Source organism: Cynocephalus volans, chromosome 12 (genome assembly GCF_027409185.1).
Source record: "Cynocephalus volans isolate mCynVol1 chromosome 12, mCynVol1.pri, whole genome shotgun sequence".
In the NCBI taxonomy this organism is placed as follows: domain Eukaryota; kingdom Metazoa; phylum Chordata; class Mammalia; order Dermoptera; family Cynocephalidae; genus Cynocephalus; species Cynocephalus volans.
In genome coordinates, this window is record NC_084471.1 from 4,512,695 (window position 1) to 4,528,703 (window position 16,009).

At 57.7% G+C, this 16,009-nt stretch overlaps 1 protein-coding gene across 2 annotated transcripts in view; it reads right to left on the reverse strand.

The window, feature by feature from the left end:
• The window catches only part of GRAMD4 (GRAM domain containing 4), an 89,418-nt gene that overhangs the window by 40,989 nt on the left and 32,420 nt on the right, over nucleotides 1-16,009 (reverse strand). Inside the window, exons 1-3 of one of the 2 annotated variants that reach the window (XM_063075121.1) lie at nucleotides 11,332-11,375; nucleotides 10,527-10,737; nucleotides 1,307-1,427 (exon numbers count right to left, since the gene is read on the reverse strand). In XM_063075121.1, coding sequence (XP_062931191.1) covers nucleotides 1,307-1,427; nucleotides 10,527-10,688 — 283 coding nt within the window. In that variant the 5' untranslated portion in view covers nucleotides 10,689-10,737; nucleotides 11,332-11,375. Of the gene's footprint in view, nucleotides 1-1,306; nucleotides 1,428-10,526; nucleotides 10,738-11,331; nucleotides 11,376-16,009 lie in introns of those variants that run through there. The other variant, XM_063075120.1, reaches the window with a different exon arrangement.

Genomic DNA, 16,009 nt, shown 5'->3' on the forward strand with positions numbered 1-16,009 from the left:
AGGTGAGTTCATCGACACACAGCCCCCTGAGCCCGCAGGTGTGACAGGTGGAAGCCCCAGGAAGAGAGCTCCTTGGCTGTCCCCTCCTGGGCTCTCAAAAGGAGAGCAAGGCCCAGCCCCCACATGGCTCGACAAACAGCAGAGGAAAGGACTTTGTTAAAGAGTGAAAAAACTTGATTTTCCCCACCTCTGGGATATCAATAATACTTGGTCAGTACAGAAGCCTGCATCTATGCTAAAATGGACAATCTGCACCCAACACATGTCTATTGAGGGCTTCCCCATGCAGACCCTGGGCAACCTGCAAGGCACAGCCAGCATAGGATGGGTGACCAGGGACAAAAAGCCAGCATGATAACCTTCTGGCAAAGGCACCAGCTGCTTGGTCAAGAGCATCGAGGTAACCCCCAGTGAGCAAGACACCCAGAAAGGAGGTGACCTGCCTGCTCAGGGCCTAAGCCCTGGCCCATGGCCGAGGGCTGCGCATCTCAGTGGTGGGCACCTTTCCCTGAGCCTGGGTGTAGCTCCCTGTGGTTCAGTAGTGATCAGCTCTGGACACACGCAGTGGAGCTGTTTCTTCCAGCAGTTTTCCTAATAGCCTTGTTCCCAGTGTCCACTGTGAAAACGCCCTGCCACGCAGGAGGCCCATCTGCCTGGCTTTACCCCTTACTAGTCAGAGGACTTTACCTAACGGAGCGGTGACCTTTGTTAACCCTCCATGCCTCAGTTTCCTCATCTGTGAAACAGAGAGGACACAGAGGTGAGGAGAGAGGATCAAAAGCCACACATCTGACGGCAGCACGTCTACAGGGACCCACAGGCCCTGCCGGGTGATCTGCTATTAGTGACTACTATCATTACCCCAGAGGCCAAAGACCCCAGCAAGCAGGGAACTTGCCCTCTGTCCTTCCTTAACGCATAAACAGAACAGAACAGATAAAAATTTCAGATTCCCTCAAGAAGCTCCGGGTTAACCTTTGGAAATACGCTGTTCCAGATTCACTAAAACTGAATTCTCACAGACATTTTATTCCTTCCCCCACAACACTCTCCTATATCCCATGGCATGTAGACACCCCTGTGAATAAACATGAGCACTGGGCTTAGTAAAGCCCCAAGTCGGAGCTGCAGACTGGGAAGGCAATAGGCCCCAAGAGCCACATCAGGCCACACCTGTCCACAGCCATGCATCCAGCGGGAGCTGTCACAGAGCATCACCCACCCAAGCCCCTCACTGCACTTCAGCAAGACAACGTCCCCACCCTCTGTCTTGTCCTGTACCTTGCAAGCACCCGCTGGTACTCACGTAAGAAGTGTTTTTCCAATAAGGCGATTTCCAGGTGACCTTTGATCTCATTCAGGCGATCAGACTCTGTGCGGTTAAAGTCCTGGACTCCTGCAGCCATGATGAGGGTCCCTGGACCAGCCTAGAAGGAAAACACCATGAGCTCAGAGGGAGCCGCCTGGAAGCATCCCGCGTCTGCACCCATCGGTTCTCTAGGAGGCACCGAGGGCAGCGGCAGTGTGAAGGGGACCAGCAGCTGCAGCCTTGGGGACACGAGGACCCAGCACCTGCCTGGACCCTCAGTCCCCTCGGCTTCCTCTGTCAGTGGAAGGGACGTCTCAGACAACACGCACATCCTCAGAGCCCCTGTAAGGCCAACTTTAAGAAATATTAAGAAAATTAAAACTAGAAGTGTTTACCAGCTGCCCCACCCCCACCCACCCCCACCGGAGCTGGGCAGGGGCAGAACAGGGACACTGGGGGAACCAGAGGCTGGGTGATTCCATCTGCCTGGTCCACCTGAGGGGCCCTGTGGGCACTGGTCAGGTCACTCCCTGCATTGATGCTGACAGAGCAGGCAGACAGCCCAGGAGGCCAGCAGAGCCTGGATGTGGCAGCCCACAAGCGTAAGAGTGCCCATCCAGGAGGACCACTGCTCCAGCATGGCCCCAAGGAGGACATGCAGCCCACCGCACTCCAGCCAGAGCAGTGCGGACCCTGATGCAGGTGCCGGGATTCAAGGATTCAGCTGGGAACCACAGGGCAGGCTTGGAGTCTAAACATCTGTCCAAAGGTGGCTCCAACAGAGCCAGCCCCGGGTGAGCTCATGAAGCCTGGAACAGGCCCACTGCGCAGTCAGTGGCAGTTGCGGTGCCGCCCCTCACAGTCAGGAGGAAGACTGTGCTGGGGCCACCTGTCTCCTGTCCTCACCTTTCAGACACAGCCCCTGACGTGTTTACTGTAAATATGATAAAATGATCAAATAACTGGGATTTGCCCCAGAATCATCCAGTGGGGAGTGGGGGGGGGGGCTGGCAGGACACGGACCCACTGGATAGGCGCGGCCAGAGGTGGTGATAGTTGTACGTAAATGGTGCATGGGGCTCATGGTACACTGCACTTAGTGCAAGTGTGCTGGGCCTTTTGGACATTTTATATTATAAAAAAAATTTTTAAATCCCAAACAGAAACATTGGGCCACGTGGCACAAGCATGCCTCAACCCACTTGCCCCTCTGCACCCTGGGCAGCTCTGGGCCCCCTGACCAAGGACCCCGCGGGCACTGGCTCTGCCTTCACTCTCTTCCTCCGCACCCCTCCGCCCCAGCCTGGGAAGCTGGGCACCTCTGCTCGCTGTGCCGCGTCTCCCGGGGCTGGTTCCAGGATGTGCGCACCTGCACCTCTGCCTTCCCTTCCTGGGCCTCGTGTCTACGTAGCTTCTGAAAGTTTCTCCCCTTTTTCCTTGCCTTTGAGTCAAATCTAGCCACCTGCCCCCAGCGTGGTACATCAAGGCCAGGGACAGCACTGTGCCTGTCGCAAAGAGGAGATGGTCACGATTGCTGAACTGAAGTGAGACCTGGCAGCCAGGCCCCGGCACAGCCTCGCTCCCCGCCCTGAGGAACCCGCCACCCCTGAGTTTAACCTGCTCCTCTGCGGGCCTCCTCCAAGGGAAGATGTTTAACTATCTCACTTACTCTTCGTGTTTAGGTTGGCTCCTGGCAGGTGCACGGCACAAGTGCCACACCTGGGGCCCAGCAGGCCTGTGTTTACCGCCCCCCACATCTGGTGAGGGAACCTAAAGCCGGTGGTGACCCAGGCGAGCCTGTCCAGAGGCTGCCCCAGGAGTGGGCAGGGACCACGCAGGACACTCAAGGCCTGCCCGGGAGACATCCAGCACTTATTATGGACTATCTAGCCCAGAGGACAACACAAACAGGAAGCAGGAGCACCTGGGTGCCACCAGGGCGCAAAGACAGGCGCAAAGACAGAAAGCCCCCCCCTGCAGCCAGCCCCACAGCCGCCCACCCACTCCCGCCTGCACCACGCACGCCCTGCCCTGAACTGGATTTTCTCACACGATGCTAGAGATGTGCCCCTTTCCTCTCGGTGGTGACAAGGCAAGGCAGGGACCCTAGCAGCCAGCGGCCTCGGCTTCCACAGCCTGGGGACTTCTGTCTGTAGCAGCAGCAGCAGCAAGGACCCCAACCCAGGCAGAAAGCCAGAGCCTCAGCAGTCGGGCTCTGCCCCCACTTGCTGATGACCACAGCACTTAATCCCCCAAACAGTCTCTACATGGCCACGTCCACATGGGGAGACAGGAAGAAGGGGAGGGACCTGGCAGTCAGGCACGAAGTCAGGACGTGCATCCACGCCGCTCGATCCAGGCCCCTGCCTTCACTATGTGTGGGGGCTCCCCAGGGGAGCAGGACAGCAAACTGCCCTTTAAGCAACTGTCTTCCCACGGGAGATGTCCCAGTGCCCAAACTTGAAACAGTACCCACCTGCGCCTAGGGGGACAGACGACACAGGCATGAGGGGGAGGAGGAGGGGTTGGGGAGGGGACCTCGGAAGCACGGACAGACAGGGGAGCTGCGAGGGGGCAGTGAGAGGAGCCCGACAGCCCAGAGCCCTGGAGCCCACACCCGGGTCCAGCCTGGTCTGCCGCTGACTCTCCACATGACCCTGGGTGTAGCTTAACTGCCCAGGGCCTCAGTTTCCCTCTTTGTCAAATGAGAATGACGACCCTGGAAAAACCCCTCTGGCTGCAGTGAGAGGCAGATACTTGACGCTCCTCATGTGCCACATGAATGTGCTACCCAGTAGGAGTGAGCCGGCAGGCTGGAAAGACCGAAATGGGGCTCACTTGGGCCACCTGGCTTCTGTAAAGCCTGCGGCTCATGCTGCATTTTCAGGGAGGCCCAAGGAAACCAGGCTTGGTGGAGCCGCCCCACTCTCCACATCAGCCTGGACAGGTGGCTTCCAAGTGAGTGAGAAATGAGAGAGGGGCCCGGAGACACCCCACGTGCCTCTGCCACTCACCCCACAAGCAAACGCACTGTGCCCTGCCCATCCCCACCCAGAAGGGCAGCCCTGCCCCAGTTCTGACGCAGAACATTCGGCTCCCTATGTCCAGCAACCTCCCACCACCAACAAGCAGCTGGTCACTTGGCCAACCAGCTATACTAATCACTGCCTATACTGTCCAGCCGCCAAAAAAAAAAGATCCCTGTCCTCGGGCAGTTACCCCAGGCACCTGGTCCAAGAGGGCCTGGGCCCCAGGGTTTCCACCCAGTCCTGAGGACTCCAGCAGCCCATCTGGGAGCCACCTGGCACCAGAGCCAGTGAGGACCAGCTCTGTGGGAGCTGCACAGCTGGCTGGGGTCCCTGATGGGGAAGACAAGGCCCTGGGGTGCTGCTCTGAAATTCTGGGGTCCAAATCCCTCTGCCAGCCCCTTGGGTCCCCCCAACTGACCCCTTCTCAGAGTTACAGAGGAGCGACCGTGAGCTGGGAGGCACAGGCCCAGGCTCAGGCACTCGGGAGCAGACCACCCAGGCTGCAGCGTAAAACCAGAGAGGCGGGTGGGGCCACTTCTCCGCTCTTGCACCTTTTCCAGACACCAACGTCCGCCTCCGCTGCAACCTCCCTATTAGGCCTCTCCTGCAGCCCTCTCAGGGGAGGTGGGCCTGGGGGACCCTCTTCCATCTCCTGGTCTTTGAGGTGTCGGCCCCTCTGCCTCCTTGTGGTTGCAGTCACCCCTGATGCTGTCCCCAGCTCTGAGGTGCCCACCTAGCCCAGCCACACCCTGACCTGGACATCACCCCCAAACTGCTGTGCACCCTCCCTGCACACCCGCCTCCTGGACCCTCAAGCCCACCTATGACCTCCTCCCTTCCTCACCCCATCCCTCCCAATCGGGTCTGAACTCAACTCTCAGCCACTTTGCCCCAGGACACAGATGGCGAGTCCACAAAAAAGGAGCTAAGAATGAGGACTGACCTGCTATACCTCAGATGACCCTTGAGGACATCAGCTTGGAGAGATCAGCCAGTCACTCAGATGGGGTCCCTACAGTGGTGAAATTCATAGACAGAAAGCAGAACGGCGGTGTCAGGGACTGGGAAGGGCCGCGGGGAGTCCTCATGTCACAAGTGCAGAGCTTCAGGGGGGAAGATGGAAACGTTCTGGAGCTGGATGCGGGTGATTCCCCAGCACTGTGAGTACTTCACGCCACTGAGCTGGACACTTGTGCTTAGAACGGTAAATTTTACATTCATGTATTTCACAGGATAAATGAAATAAAATGAATGAAGACCAAACAAATGCAAAGACAACCAACCCCCCCATAGTAAAAGCCATGCAAACTAAAGCCACTTGTTGCTGCCGTTTCTACCCATTGTGCCAACAAATAGAGAAGCCTCAGAACACCTGTGTCCCCCAACACAAGGGGGTGGGCACATGGCCCCCCGGGCAGCTGTGGATGCACCACGCACCCTGCAGGAGGGTGGCCTCGCAACAGCCATCAGACACCATGACCCAGCTCTTCCCCAGAGGTGATGTGGCTTGTGGGAGTGACAGACACCAAGAGCTGGCAGGAACATCCACAGTGGGACCCTGAGGGGCTGCAGAGAGCGAGGCCACTCAGTCCCCACCTGGGAGAAGAGCTCTGGAGTGTCGGGAGGGAGGCAGCCAAGGGCGGCCCGTTGCAGAGCAGGCTCCCATCTGTGCTAACCCGACCAAGGAAGCCCTCAGACAAGGCTGATGGAAAACTGGCAGCTCCTCGGAAAACAAAAGTCTCTACATGGCCCGGCAAACCCACATGAAAACGCACGTTCACAAGTGTTCCGCCTTTATCCGCCTTATTCATCACAGCCGAAACGTGGAAACGGCCCAGGTGTCCATCGACGGATGAATGGGCAAACAAAATGTGGTCTATCCAGACGTGGGATAGTATTCAGTGGTAAAAAGGAAATGAAACACTGATCCATGCTACGGCGTGGGTGGACCTTGAAAACACGCCCAGTGAAAGAAGCCAGGCTCAAAAGGCCACATGTTATATGATCCCGCTTACATGAAAAATGTCCAGAATCGGCAAGTCAATCCATGCTGGCAGAAAGCAGACTGGCGGTTGGCTGGAGGCCGGGAGTAGAAACAGGAGTGACTGCGAAAGTGATCAGGGTCTCTTCTGCAGATGACAAAATGCTCTAAAACCAACTGTAGTGTTCACACAACACTGTGAATATACAGATCCTCTTTGAATTACGATGGGGTAATGTCCCGATAGACCCGTCATAAGCTGAAGATAACGTGAAGTCAAAAATGCACTTAATTAATGCACTTAATAAACACCTGCTCTGGTTTACATGTCCCCTCCAAGTCTCATGCTGAGACTTAATTCCCATTGTAATAGTATTAAGAGGGTGGGAAATCCGACTATGGTGTTAGAAAAGTGGGACCTACAAGAGGTGATTAGATCATAAGGGCTGTGTGCTCATGAATGGATTATGGGTTAATGGATTAATGGGTTATCATGGGAGTAGACTGTGGGCTTTAAAAGGAGAGGAAGAAAGCACCTTTGCACACTCAGCCCTCTCGCCATGTGATGCCTGGCGCCACCGCGGGACTCTGCAGAGTCCCCACCAGGAAGAAGGCCCTCACCAGACGTGCCCCTTCAACACTGGACTTCCCAGCCTCCAGAAATGTAAGAAATAAATTGTTTTTCTTTACAAATTCTCCAGTTTCAGATATTCTGTTATAAGCAACAGAAAACTAAGACACTACCAACACATAGCTTAGCCTGGCCTACATATTTAATGCTCAGAACACTTACATTAGTCTACAGCTAGGCAAAATCATCTACCACAAAGCCTATTTTATAGTATAGTGCTGAACGTCTCACTTAATTTTCTTTTTCTTTTTTTTTTTTTTTTTTGCGGCTGGCCAGTATGGGGATCCAGACCCAACCTTGGTGTTGTGACACTGCACTCTAACCAACTGAGCCAACTGGCCAGCCCTCATGTAATTTGCTGAATACAGCCCTGAAGGTGAGAAACAGAATGTTGCACAGGCACTGGAAGCATGGTTCCTACTGGACGCACATGGCTTTCTCACTGTCATGAAGTCGAAAAATTCTGAGCTGAATCATCGTAAGTTGGGAACTAGAAACCACTTTATTGCGTGCTTAAAATGGGTGAACTGCATGCTGTGTGGACACATCCCAATATGGCTGTAAAAACCAACCATGGCGGGTGGGAGTAGGAGGGTACACACTGCACACCCCCACCCCAGGGGTCTCATGAGCGTGACCTATGAGCTGCAGGAATGTGGCTTTGCAGAGGGGTCCTAGAACCAGGAGGCTTTTATGAGTCCATATTTCATGGTGCTTAGTAATAGTAACTACACACCTGCTAACACTGAGCAAGATGCCGGCCATACACTGCTCACATCTCATCTCAGTTAATTCTCTAAGCAGGCCTAGGAGGCAGGCACTATTGTGTCCCCTTCTAAAACTGGGGATGCTGAGGCTGAGGTTACAACCAGTTAAACAGCCTGACCTGGTATCTTCTGTGAGTAAGTGCCTGACCTGGCCCTCAACATGATGCCCCCAACAGGGCCCACTTCTCCCATGAGGCTGAACCCGGACAGGATTCCAGGTGTCAGGGTCCCCACTGTGGTTTCCCTCTCTGTACCTCCCCCCCGCCCCACACACTGACTCAGGGATGCAGAGCCCAGGTCCACGGTCTGACCTTGCCCCAGCCTCCTCTGCCTTTGCTCCCCTCCCCCAGCTACAGCCCAACGGGCCAACACCCCTCCCAAATCAACATGTCACCCAAGGACCCTTCCCACCTCATGGACCACCACCTGCACGTCAGAGCCAGTTCCACCCACAACCTGCCCTTCCTGTGACCACCCCATGCCCCATCCAACCAGCCCTGCACTCTGCCACCCTCAGGAGCTCACACTCTCCAGACCACTCCCCAATGAACCACCCTAAAGTGGCCAGCTCTGACACCGACACTCCCCTGCTGGGGATCCCCAGTGCTCTGCCAAATCCAGATGCTCTGCCCCAGGTCCAGACCTCTGACATCCTGCAGCCTCGCCTCCTGCTCTCCCATGCTCCAACCAGACCTGCACCTGCAAAACTGGACCTGCTCCCCTCTGCCCTGACCCTCCAGCTCACCCACCAGAACACACCCTGGGGACCACGGCCTGCCCCCAAGGACAGAACCTCTCCCTGAAGTGGCCTTGGCAAGCAAAGCTGCCTGAAGTCAGGACACTGAGCCAAGGTCCCAGAATCTATGTTCACAAACTCTCTACTCCCCCACTGACTGGGAGTGCCAGAGCTGGGCTGACATTCTTCCTGGTGGCCACAGAAACCCAGCCTAGCACAGCATTGGCACAACCCCCACCCCAGATCCGCCCCCTACCTAAACCTCACCCTCCACCAACACCAAAGCGCCGCACCAGCCACACAGCCCGCCTGCCTCACCCACGCGGCACACAGCCCTGAGCTCACAGCCTCAGAGCCTTCTCGCAGCCCAGCCCACTGCCCGCTGCCCACATGCAGAGACCACTTCTAGTAGGAGGCCCTTGGCTGGGCGGCTGATCAGACCATCACAGGGAGGGGGACAGCACTGTGTGCCAGGCACTGTGTTCTACCAAGACAGCGCCTGTGATCTCACAACCACACGATGGGCAGGTACAACCAGATTGCATGCCAGCCTCAAGGCTGGTGAATGGCCAGCCAAGGACCCCACCCCGGGTGGCTGGCCCTGAAGATGGCACCGCCCTCTTCTCCCCACCCTGCCGCACCCCACCTCTGACACGCACACTCAGACGCAAGGGCCCAGCCCTGGGTCAAGGCCAGGTCTCTATCTAGACAATACCTGGAGCAAGGTGGCTGTCATGCAGCCCTGGCTGGACAGACAGATGGACAAGCAGAAGATGAGAAGCCAGGAGAACAGCCCAGCTTCGGGGTGGGATCCCTGTCGCCCCTCCCTTGCCAATCCCACCGCCATGATGTGTTGAGCTCAGAACCACGTGTGTGTTTGTTGGGGGGGAGGGGGGAGTTCTTGTCCCCAGATGCCCACCGCACATTCAGCCCAAAGATGGTCCAGGCCACAGTCCTCCATACCTGCACGGGCCAGAGCCAGGCAAGACACAGCTCTCCTGCCAAGACAAGCCCCTGTAGCTCTGGGACATAACCAACATGAAGGGACACATTGAGCTGGGGTCCTGGCCCACTCACAGGCCAGCAGCTGCGGGACCGACCTTTACCTGAGAACAGAGGCAGGCATCCAGGCAGGCCAGGCGCCCACCTCCCGGCTCTGCAGCGCAGGCCCCGGGAAGCCGAGCAGCCCCACCTACCTGATTGCAGGGCTCTCAGGAGGCAGCGCCAGTAAATTATTAATTCCTGCCAGGAGCAAACGCACAGTCACTGTCCTATTATAAAGCATTAATAATACAAGGAGCCAGGGAAGGCCACCACTCACAGGCCACACTGGGAAAGAAAGACTGGCTCAGGAGCCAGGAGAGAAAACCATGGGGTCATCAAATTTGGTGTGCACCCGGGGGTGACGTCCACAACTGGCAGGAGATGGCTCTGGGCTTCTTCGCTGGCAGTGGGGAGGATTCAGACAGATGAATCACTGACACTGAGCCCAGTGATCATACCCAGCCAGAGAGAAGGGGGCATGGAGAGCCCGTCCCACCCCCCAGCCCGTGAAACACAGCTTCCAGAAGGCAGGGCCCACTCATGCCTGGTTCCCGCCCAGGCCGCAGGGCTCGCGGAGTGCTCAGTGGACATCTGCTGCCTGAATGAAGAGCTCCCCACCCACTGGCCACACGGCCCAGCGGGGGCTCAGCCGGCTGCTGGGGGCTGGCACACCCACCCTGGTGTGGTCACAGAAGGGCCGGGTGCCAGTAGCTTCTAGCCCTCCCCAACCCCATGTCAACACTCACAGGGCTCAGGCCTGGGGGGTGGGGGGGCCTCCACCTCACTTCTGCATGAGAAGTTCACCAACCGCCCAGGAAAAATAGCGAGGAATGCAGGGCAACCCAGGTGCTGCGCAGACCCCTGCTGCAGAGGAGGCTCCATCCAGGACCAGCCGCCCGCCCGGTGAGGTCTGTACGGGGTGGGAGGCGCGCGACGGACGAGGGGGAGCAGGCCCCGTTCCTGTCCCTGAGGACTGGGGTTGACACTGAGGGGCCAGGAGGCAGGGACACTAGGGGTCAGCGTACTCACAGGATCCCTCAGCTCCTCAATGTCCCGAGGTGAGGTCCGAGGTATCTTCAGGGGTATCTCGTCTCCGCATTCGGTATCCGAGGCATTTGGAGACTCTGCTAGATCAAGGAAGTCATCTCTCTTGTGACCTCTGAACCTGATTTTGTCCAGCCTCCTTAGCATGTTCAGCACTGAGCTTCTCTGCTTCACCTTAACATGATGCTCGGGGTCCCTGGAAGAGAAGGAGGGAGGCGCGGTCACTCGGTCGCTCAGTCACCCATCTGCTTCCCACCTGCTGCTTTGAGAGCACCGTCCCTCCTGCAGGCCAGGCCCCACGCCATGGGCCGTGACCAAGCTCTTGCCCTAGAGGCCAGTCCAGCTTTTCAAAGAAAACCTGGGACACACAGACCCTACCTCGCACCCACCAGGCCAGGCCACCCATCACCCCACCCCAGCCAGGCCCGGTCAGTTGCTGAGCTCCTTCCACGGCCTCCCACCAAAGCACCCCCAGCCCCGGCTCCCGGCAGGGCAGAAGGAAGCCAGGGCTCCCAGCCTGGCTCCCCGAGGCAGCGCAGAGACCCAAGGGTGAGGGAAGACACCACGGTGAAGAGGGAATGAGGGCTGGCCGCTCTCATAATTCCCCTAACAACTGTCAGAACTCGGTGGAAGCTGCGGCTACAGCTACTGCCCAGGACAACCGCGGGGACACTCAGCACCAAGTGCCTCCGCACATTCCTCCAGACCTGGTGGCACCTGAGCCCAGGCCCTGCCCACCCCACCTGGCCCAACTCTCTGGGATTCCCCCCACACTCAGGGCAGGCCTCACTTCTCTGAGTGCCAGGCAGGGTCGTACCACCATCAGGCCTCAGACTGCAGGCCTGTCTGCCTCCCTGCCAGCCTGAGGCAGTCGAGCCAAGGCCTGGTGCAATGTCACATGGACATGTGAGTCACTGCGTGCCGCACAGAGGAAGTGTAAATTCACACTTGCATCCACAACCAAGACATGGACACACCATGGGCTACCACCTCCCCACGTCTCTGTCCACCTGGGCCAGGAAATTGCAGGGGCAAGGGGAGTGGCTATTCTTCTGAACGTCCAGCCAGCCTTGCTCTAAGGACCACAGAGGGCTGGCCCAGCGGGAAGGGATCCTCCAGCCCCAACCCTAGCCCTGGGGCTGCAGGTCAGGGACCAGCTGGCCTGAGGGCTGCCCCTGCCACAAACCTGAGGCTCCGACTTCTGCAAGAGGCCCTGGACCTGCAGGAAGGTGGGGCCCGGGACACCCCTGGGCCCAGATCCTGTTCTGCCATTTACCCCCTTCCTGAGCTGTGGTTTTTACCTCTGAAACAGGAATGATACCAATAAGGCAAAGTATTCTGGGAATTCGCAATGACACATCTTGAGTGCCAGTGCTTGGCCCAGGGGCAAGGAGAGAGGAACGGGGGAGTGTCTGGATAGAATCCATCAGCCTGGTCCTGGCCCGGCCAGAACATTCCCTGGGGAAGGACAGAGGCAGGTAAGAATGCTTTGCAGCACATAAGCACCCACTAGACAGTTAAGTCACACCGGGATGGGCCTGTCTGCAGCCCCGATGTGCCCTCTGCCTCTGCTCTCCTCGGCACTGTGGCTCACAGTGGAAGGGACCCCAAGGCCTTGGTCAGACTACACCAGATTTGCCCTGAGCCCCACGGCTGCTGAGTCATGCCACAGGAAACAGAATCTGCACGGAGCAGTCCTGACACCCAAACTTCCCTGGGAACTGGGAGGAGTCCAGGAGTGGGTGACACTGCGGGGGTCATGGGGGGCATGAGCCGGCCATTTGGAAAAAAATGGAAGTAGGAACTGTGACTTCCAGAGGGACTGAAGGTTCACTAAACTTGAAAATGTACAAAGCAAACGAAAAAAGAACATTGTACTTAGCGAAGCCCTAGAGAAGATAACGGTCTACGTTAAGAGGATGGAAAATAGCATCACCAAGTAAAAAAGTCCAACAACTGGACAAAAGGAAAAAACCTCCCTTTGTTAAAAAGTAAAAATTCTAAAAATACGTAATGAAACAGGGAATGTAGTCGCTGACATGATAGATGAAGGATTAATGCCTTTGTCACGAGACAGCTGGAGTACATCGGGGGGAATGACAAGACCAACTCGGCGACAAACTTCAGCTTCACTGGAAGGGTAAGAAAAGCTAGCTCGGGGGCCGTGGACACGGATGCGCTCGGATCAGTGACCCCGCCTCTGAAGACCCGACCCTAGGAGCAGCCCCGAGATGCAGGGAAGGCCCCGTGCACGGAAGTGCTCTCCTGGCATGGGAGAGTAACACACATGTCACCCGCCACCCACCAGACAGGCAGGCCAGGATTTTGGAACATCCTCTGGTGGACTCGCACGGGACGCGTCCTTCTGAAGCAACAATTGCAAAATGGTCACCGTTGCGGCCGACAGGTGTGCGAAGAGACAGAGGGCAACACGGGACCCTGCGCTAGCAGCGTCAGCTCAGCCGTCTGTAGTGGTTCCCCTGCAAGTGTCTGACGACGCTCTCCTATTGCATCCTTTTTCCCCAAGTTTTTTTTTATTATGACAAAATGCACCTAACGTAGTATTTGCCAACATCACCATTTTTAAGTGGACCCTCCATCTCCAGCGCTCCCTTCATCTCGTAAAACTGAAACTCTGCGCTACCAGCTCCCGTCCGCTTCCCCAGCCCCGGCAGCCACCCGTCCTACTGCTCCTTCATTAGAAGACGAATCTGGCGGGGAAGTGGAGCGATGTAAAACCTCCCTCCTTTGCTTCTCAAAGAGCCCAGGTGAGTCCTCCCACGAGGCCGGGGGCGGGTGAGCTGGGGGCCCCCGAGTCCCAGACCCTCAGAGGCCAGCGGGAAGCCTGCGCTTCACACGCCTGGAGCCACTGGCTGCCTGCAGGGCTTGGGGCTGAGCACCCCCTCATCTGGGATTCGCACATTCCCTGAGGCTGAGGCCGCCTCCCTGCTTTGGCTCTGGCAAGCGAATGGGGCGGGAGCACCATGAGGGGGACAAAGGCGCCCAGTGTCCTGTCTGCCACCATCAGAATGCAATGCTCACCAGGCAGCAGAGGCCAGGCCTGGGGTCCCAGTGCCTGGATGGGCTTCCCCAGCACGGGGGTCCCAGAGGGCCTGCTCCTGGCCCCACGGCCCTCTCCCTTGGGGTCCTCAAAAGGATGAACTGTCCATGCTGCAGTCAGATATGTTCCCCAACCACACCACCGGGCACGGGTCCAGGCTGAAATTCCAGCCCATGCCTGCTCCTCCAAGTCCACACTGGCACCCCCCAAGCCCACCCTATGCCAGGACGACCCCATCTTGTGGCATCTGCAAAGACACTGTTTCCAAGTAAGGTCACATGTGCAGGTTCCAGGTGGCTGTGAATTCTGTGCTGAGACTAAGGACTATGTGTGCACTGATTGCTGTCCCAGGGCTGGGTCTCAGGCTCCAGGTGTGACTTGAGTGGGAGCTTTTTCCACTGAGCCAACATCTCCTGGGTACTGACTGCCCAAGTCTCATCTGCACCTTCCGTCCTGGCTGCTGCTGCCATGCGTGCCCTGCCGGCCCCCTCCAGGCCTCTGCACACTTCCACCCACCCACCCCAGACCCCACGTTCCACGAGAACAAAGCTCACTCCTCAGCCTGCAGCCCAGCCACCTGCCTGGGACCCGCCCCTCCCTTCCACCCACAGGCCCAGCCTGGGCACCTCAGGGACCCCAAGACCCCCTGCAGCCCACCCTGTGCCTGATGGAGCCACATTGCCCTCCTGGCTGGCCTCCCTTCCTCTTGTCCTAAAAAGTCCTACGCAGACCGACACCAAGGACAAACTCTCACTGCACTTCCTGAGAGGGGCCCAGTTCCTGCCTTCCTGGCTCCCTCAGCGAGGCTGGTTCTCAGGTGCCCCCCACCCACATTGGACCCCTCCCTGCACTGAACAAGCAGGTCTGAACTCACCAGCAACCCTCTGGAGGGGAGCGTGGCTTTCTCAGGACCGAGATGGTTTCTCAGAAGAGCACGAGTCACCCGGGGCCCGCTGCCCACAGACAGCAGCGCTTCCTCAAGGTGATGGCATCACTCAGAGTGGCACCTGCTGTGCCCCCATCCCCACCACCCTCCTACCTCCATCTGGAAGCAGAGGCGCTTGGAAACACTGCTCAGCTGTGGCTATTCCAGATCTTGCTCCAGACACGGCACTGCAAGGACCCAGTAACCGTATGCCTCTGAGAGCTGCTCGCCACCAACAAGCCCAGAAAGAGTGGCGCCTGCTGCCCAGGAGCCTCGAGGACCCTGGTCCTGTGCAACAGGGTAGGGCAGATACCCTCAGCCCAGGGCAGCGCCTGCCAGGCTCCAGGCCCCTCTCTGCAAGCAGGATGGAGGCCAGCCCAGCTAGCCCTGGTACACAAAAGCACGCTGCTTAGGAAACCCGCTGAATTGCTTCTGGACGTACAAAGAAAGCAGTGTCCAGGGAACCCTGGGCTTGGAAACCACAAAAGACTTTATTTCCCCTTCCCCAGCCCAATTCTGAAGAAGAAAAAAAGTGGTTCCTGGTCGCTGGCACTTGCCCAGAGCCACGGCTCCTTCACACCATCACACAGAGTTCTGGATCCTGCAGCCAGACGCTCCCTGTGCCGGGGCCTCACTGCCAGCATACCCTTCATCTCCTAGTCACCTGGTGGCTCTCCCACTGGTCCCTGGATAAACAGTGTCTGCTTTCCCACAAGACGCTAACCTTCACTCCTAAACAATATTCCTGGAGGACTCACCAACACTGAGCAAAACCCAATCACTTCCCTCCACCCCCACCAAAGCGAGTCCCAGCCAACACCTGGCCCCTGCCAAGTCTCAGTCCTCTGGGGAAGACGGCCCCTAAACTCCAAGGTCAGAAAGGCCTGGGATAGAGGTTAGACCCGCAAAGGAACAGCCAACCGGCCAGCTGGGGGGCTGAGGATGAGGCAGAATCTGACGCTTTGCAGGGTGAACGGGAGGGCCAGGGAGGGGCTTCAACTAGGGCCTTGTTCTAACCAACACCCCCAGTGACCCCAAAGCCACAGCCACACACGTGCACCTCCCTAACTGCCCCAGGAGGGGGAGGCCCAAACCCGAATGTAACACAACTCCCGGGGCCAGTCTGGATCCCTGAGATCCAGAGGCCCTGCAGTGTGACAGCAGACCCTGTACCCTCACCCTGCCCTGGACTTGGCCACTACTGTTCTAACACCCAATGACACGTGGCTTGTCCAGGAACCCCTCCCTCACCCCGCTTCGCACCTCGGTCCTGCCTGCTGGACGTCTCGCCAGTGTCTCGAATGTGCCAGTACAGAGCTTGAGGCCCGAGGCACCCTCGTGCTTGATGACATCGTGTTCATGGTCCCCTTGAGCCAAAACCTGACAGGGAGCCTTGACTGTCTCGTTCTTCACTCCCCACCAACCTGTGCCACACGCCAGCCCCCACCTCCACACCAGTCCACACATCTGTCCACTTCCCCG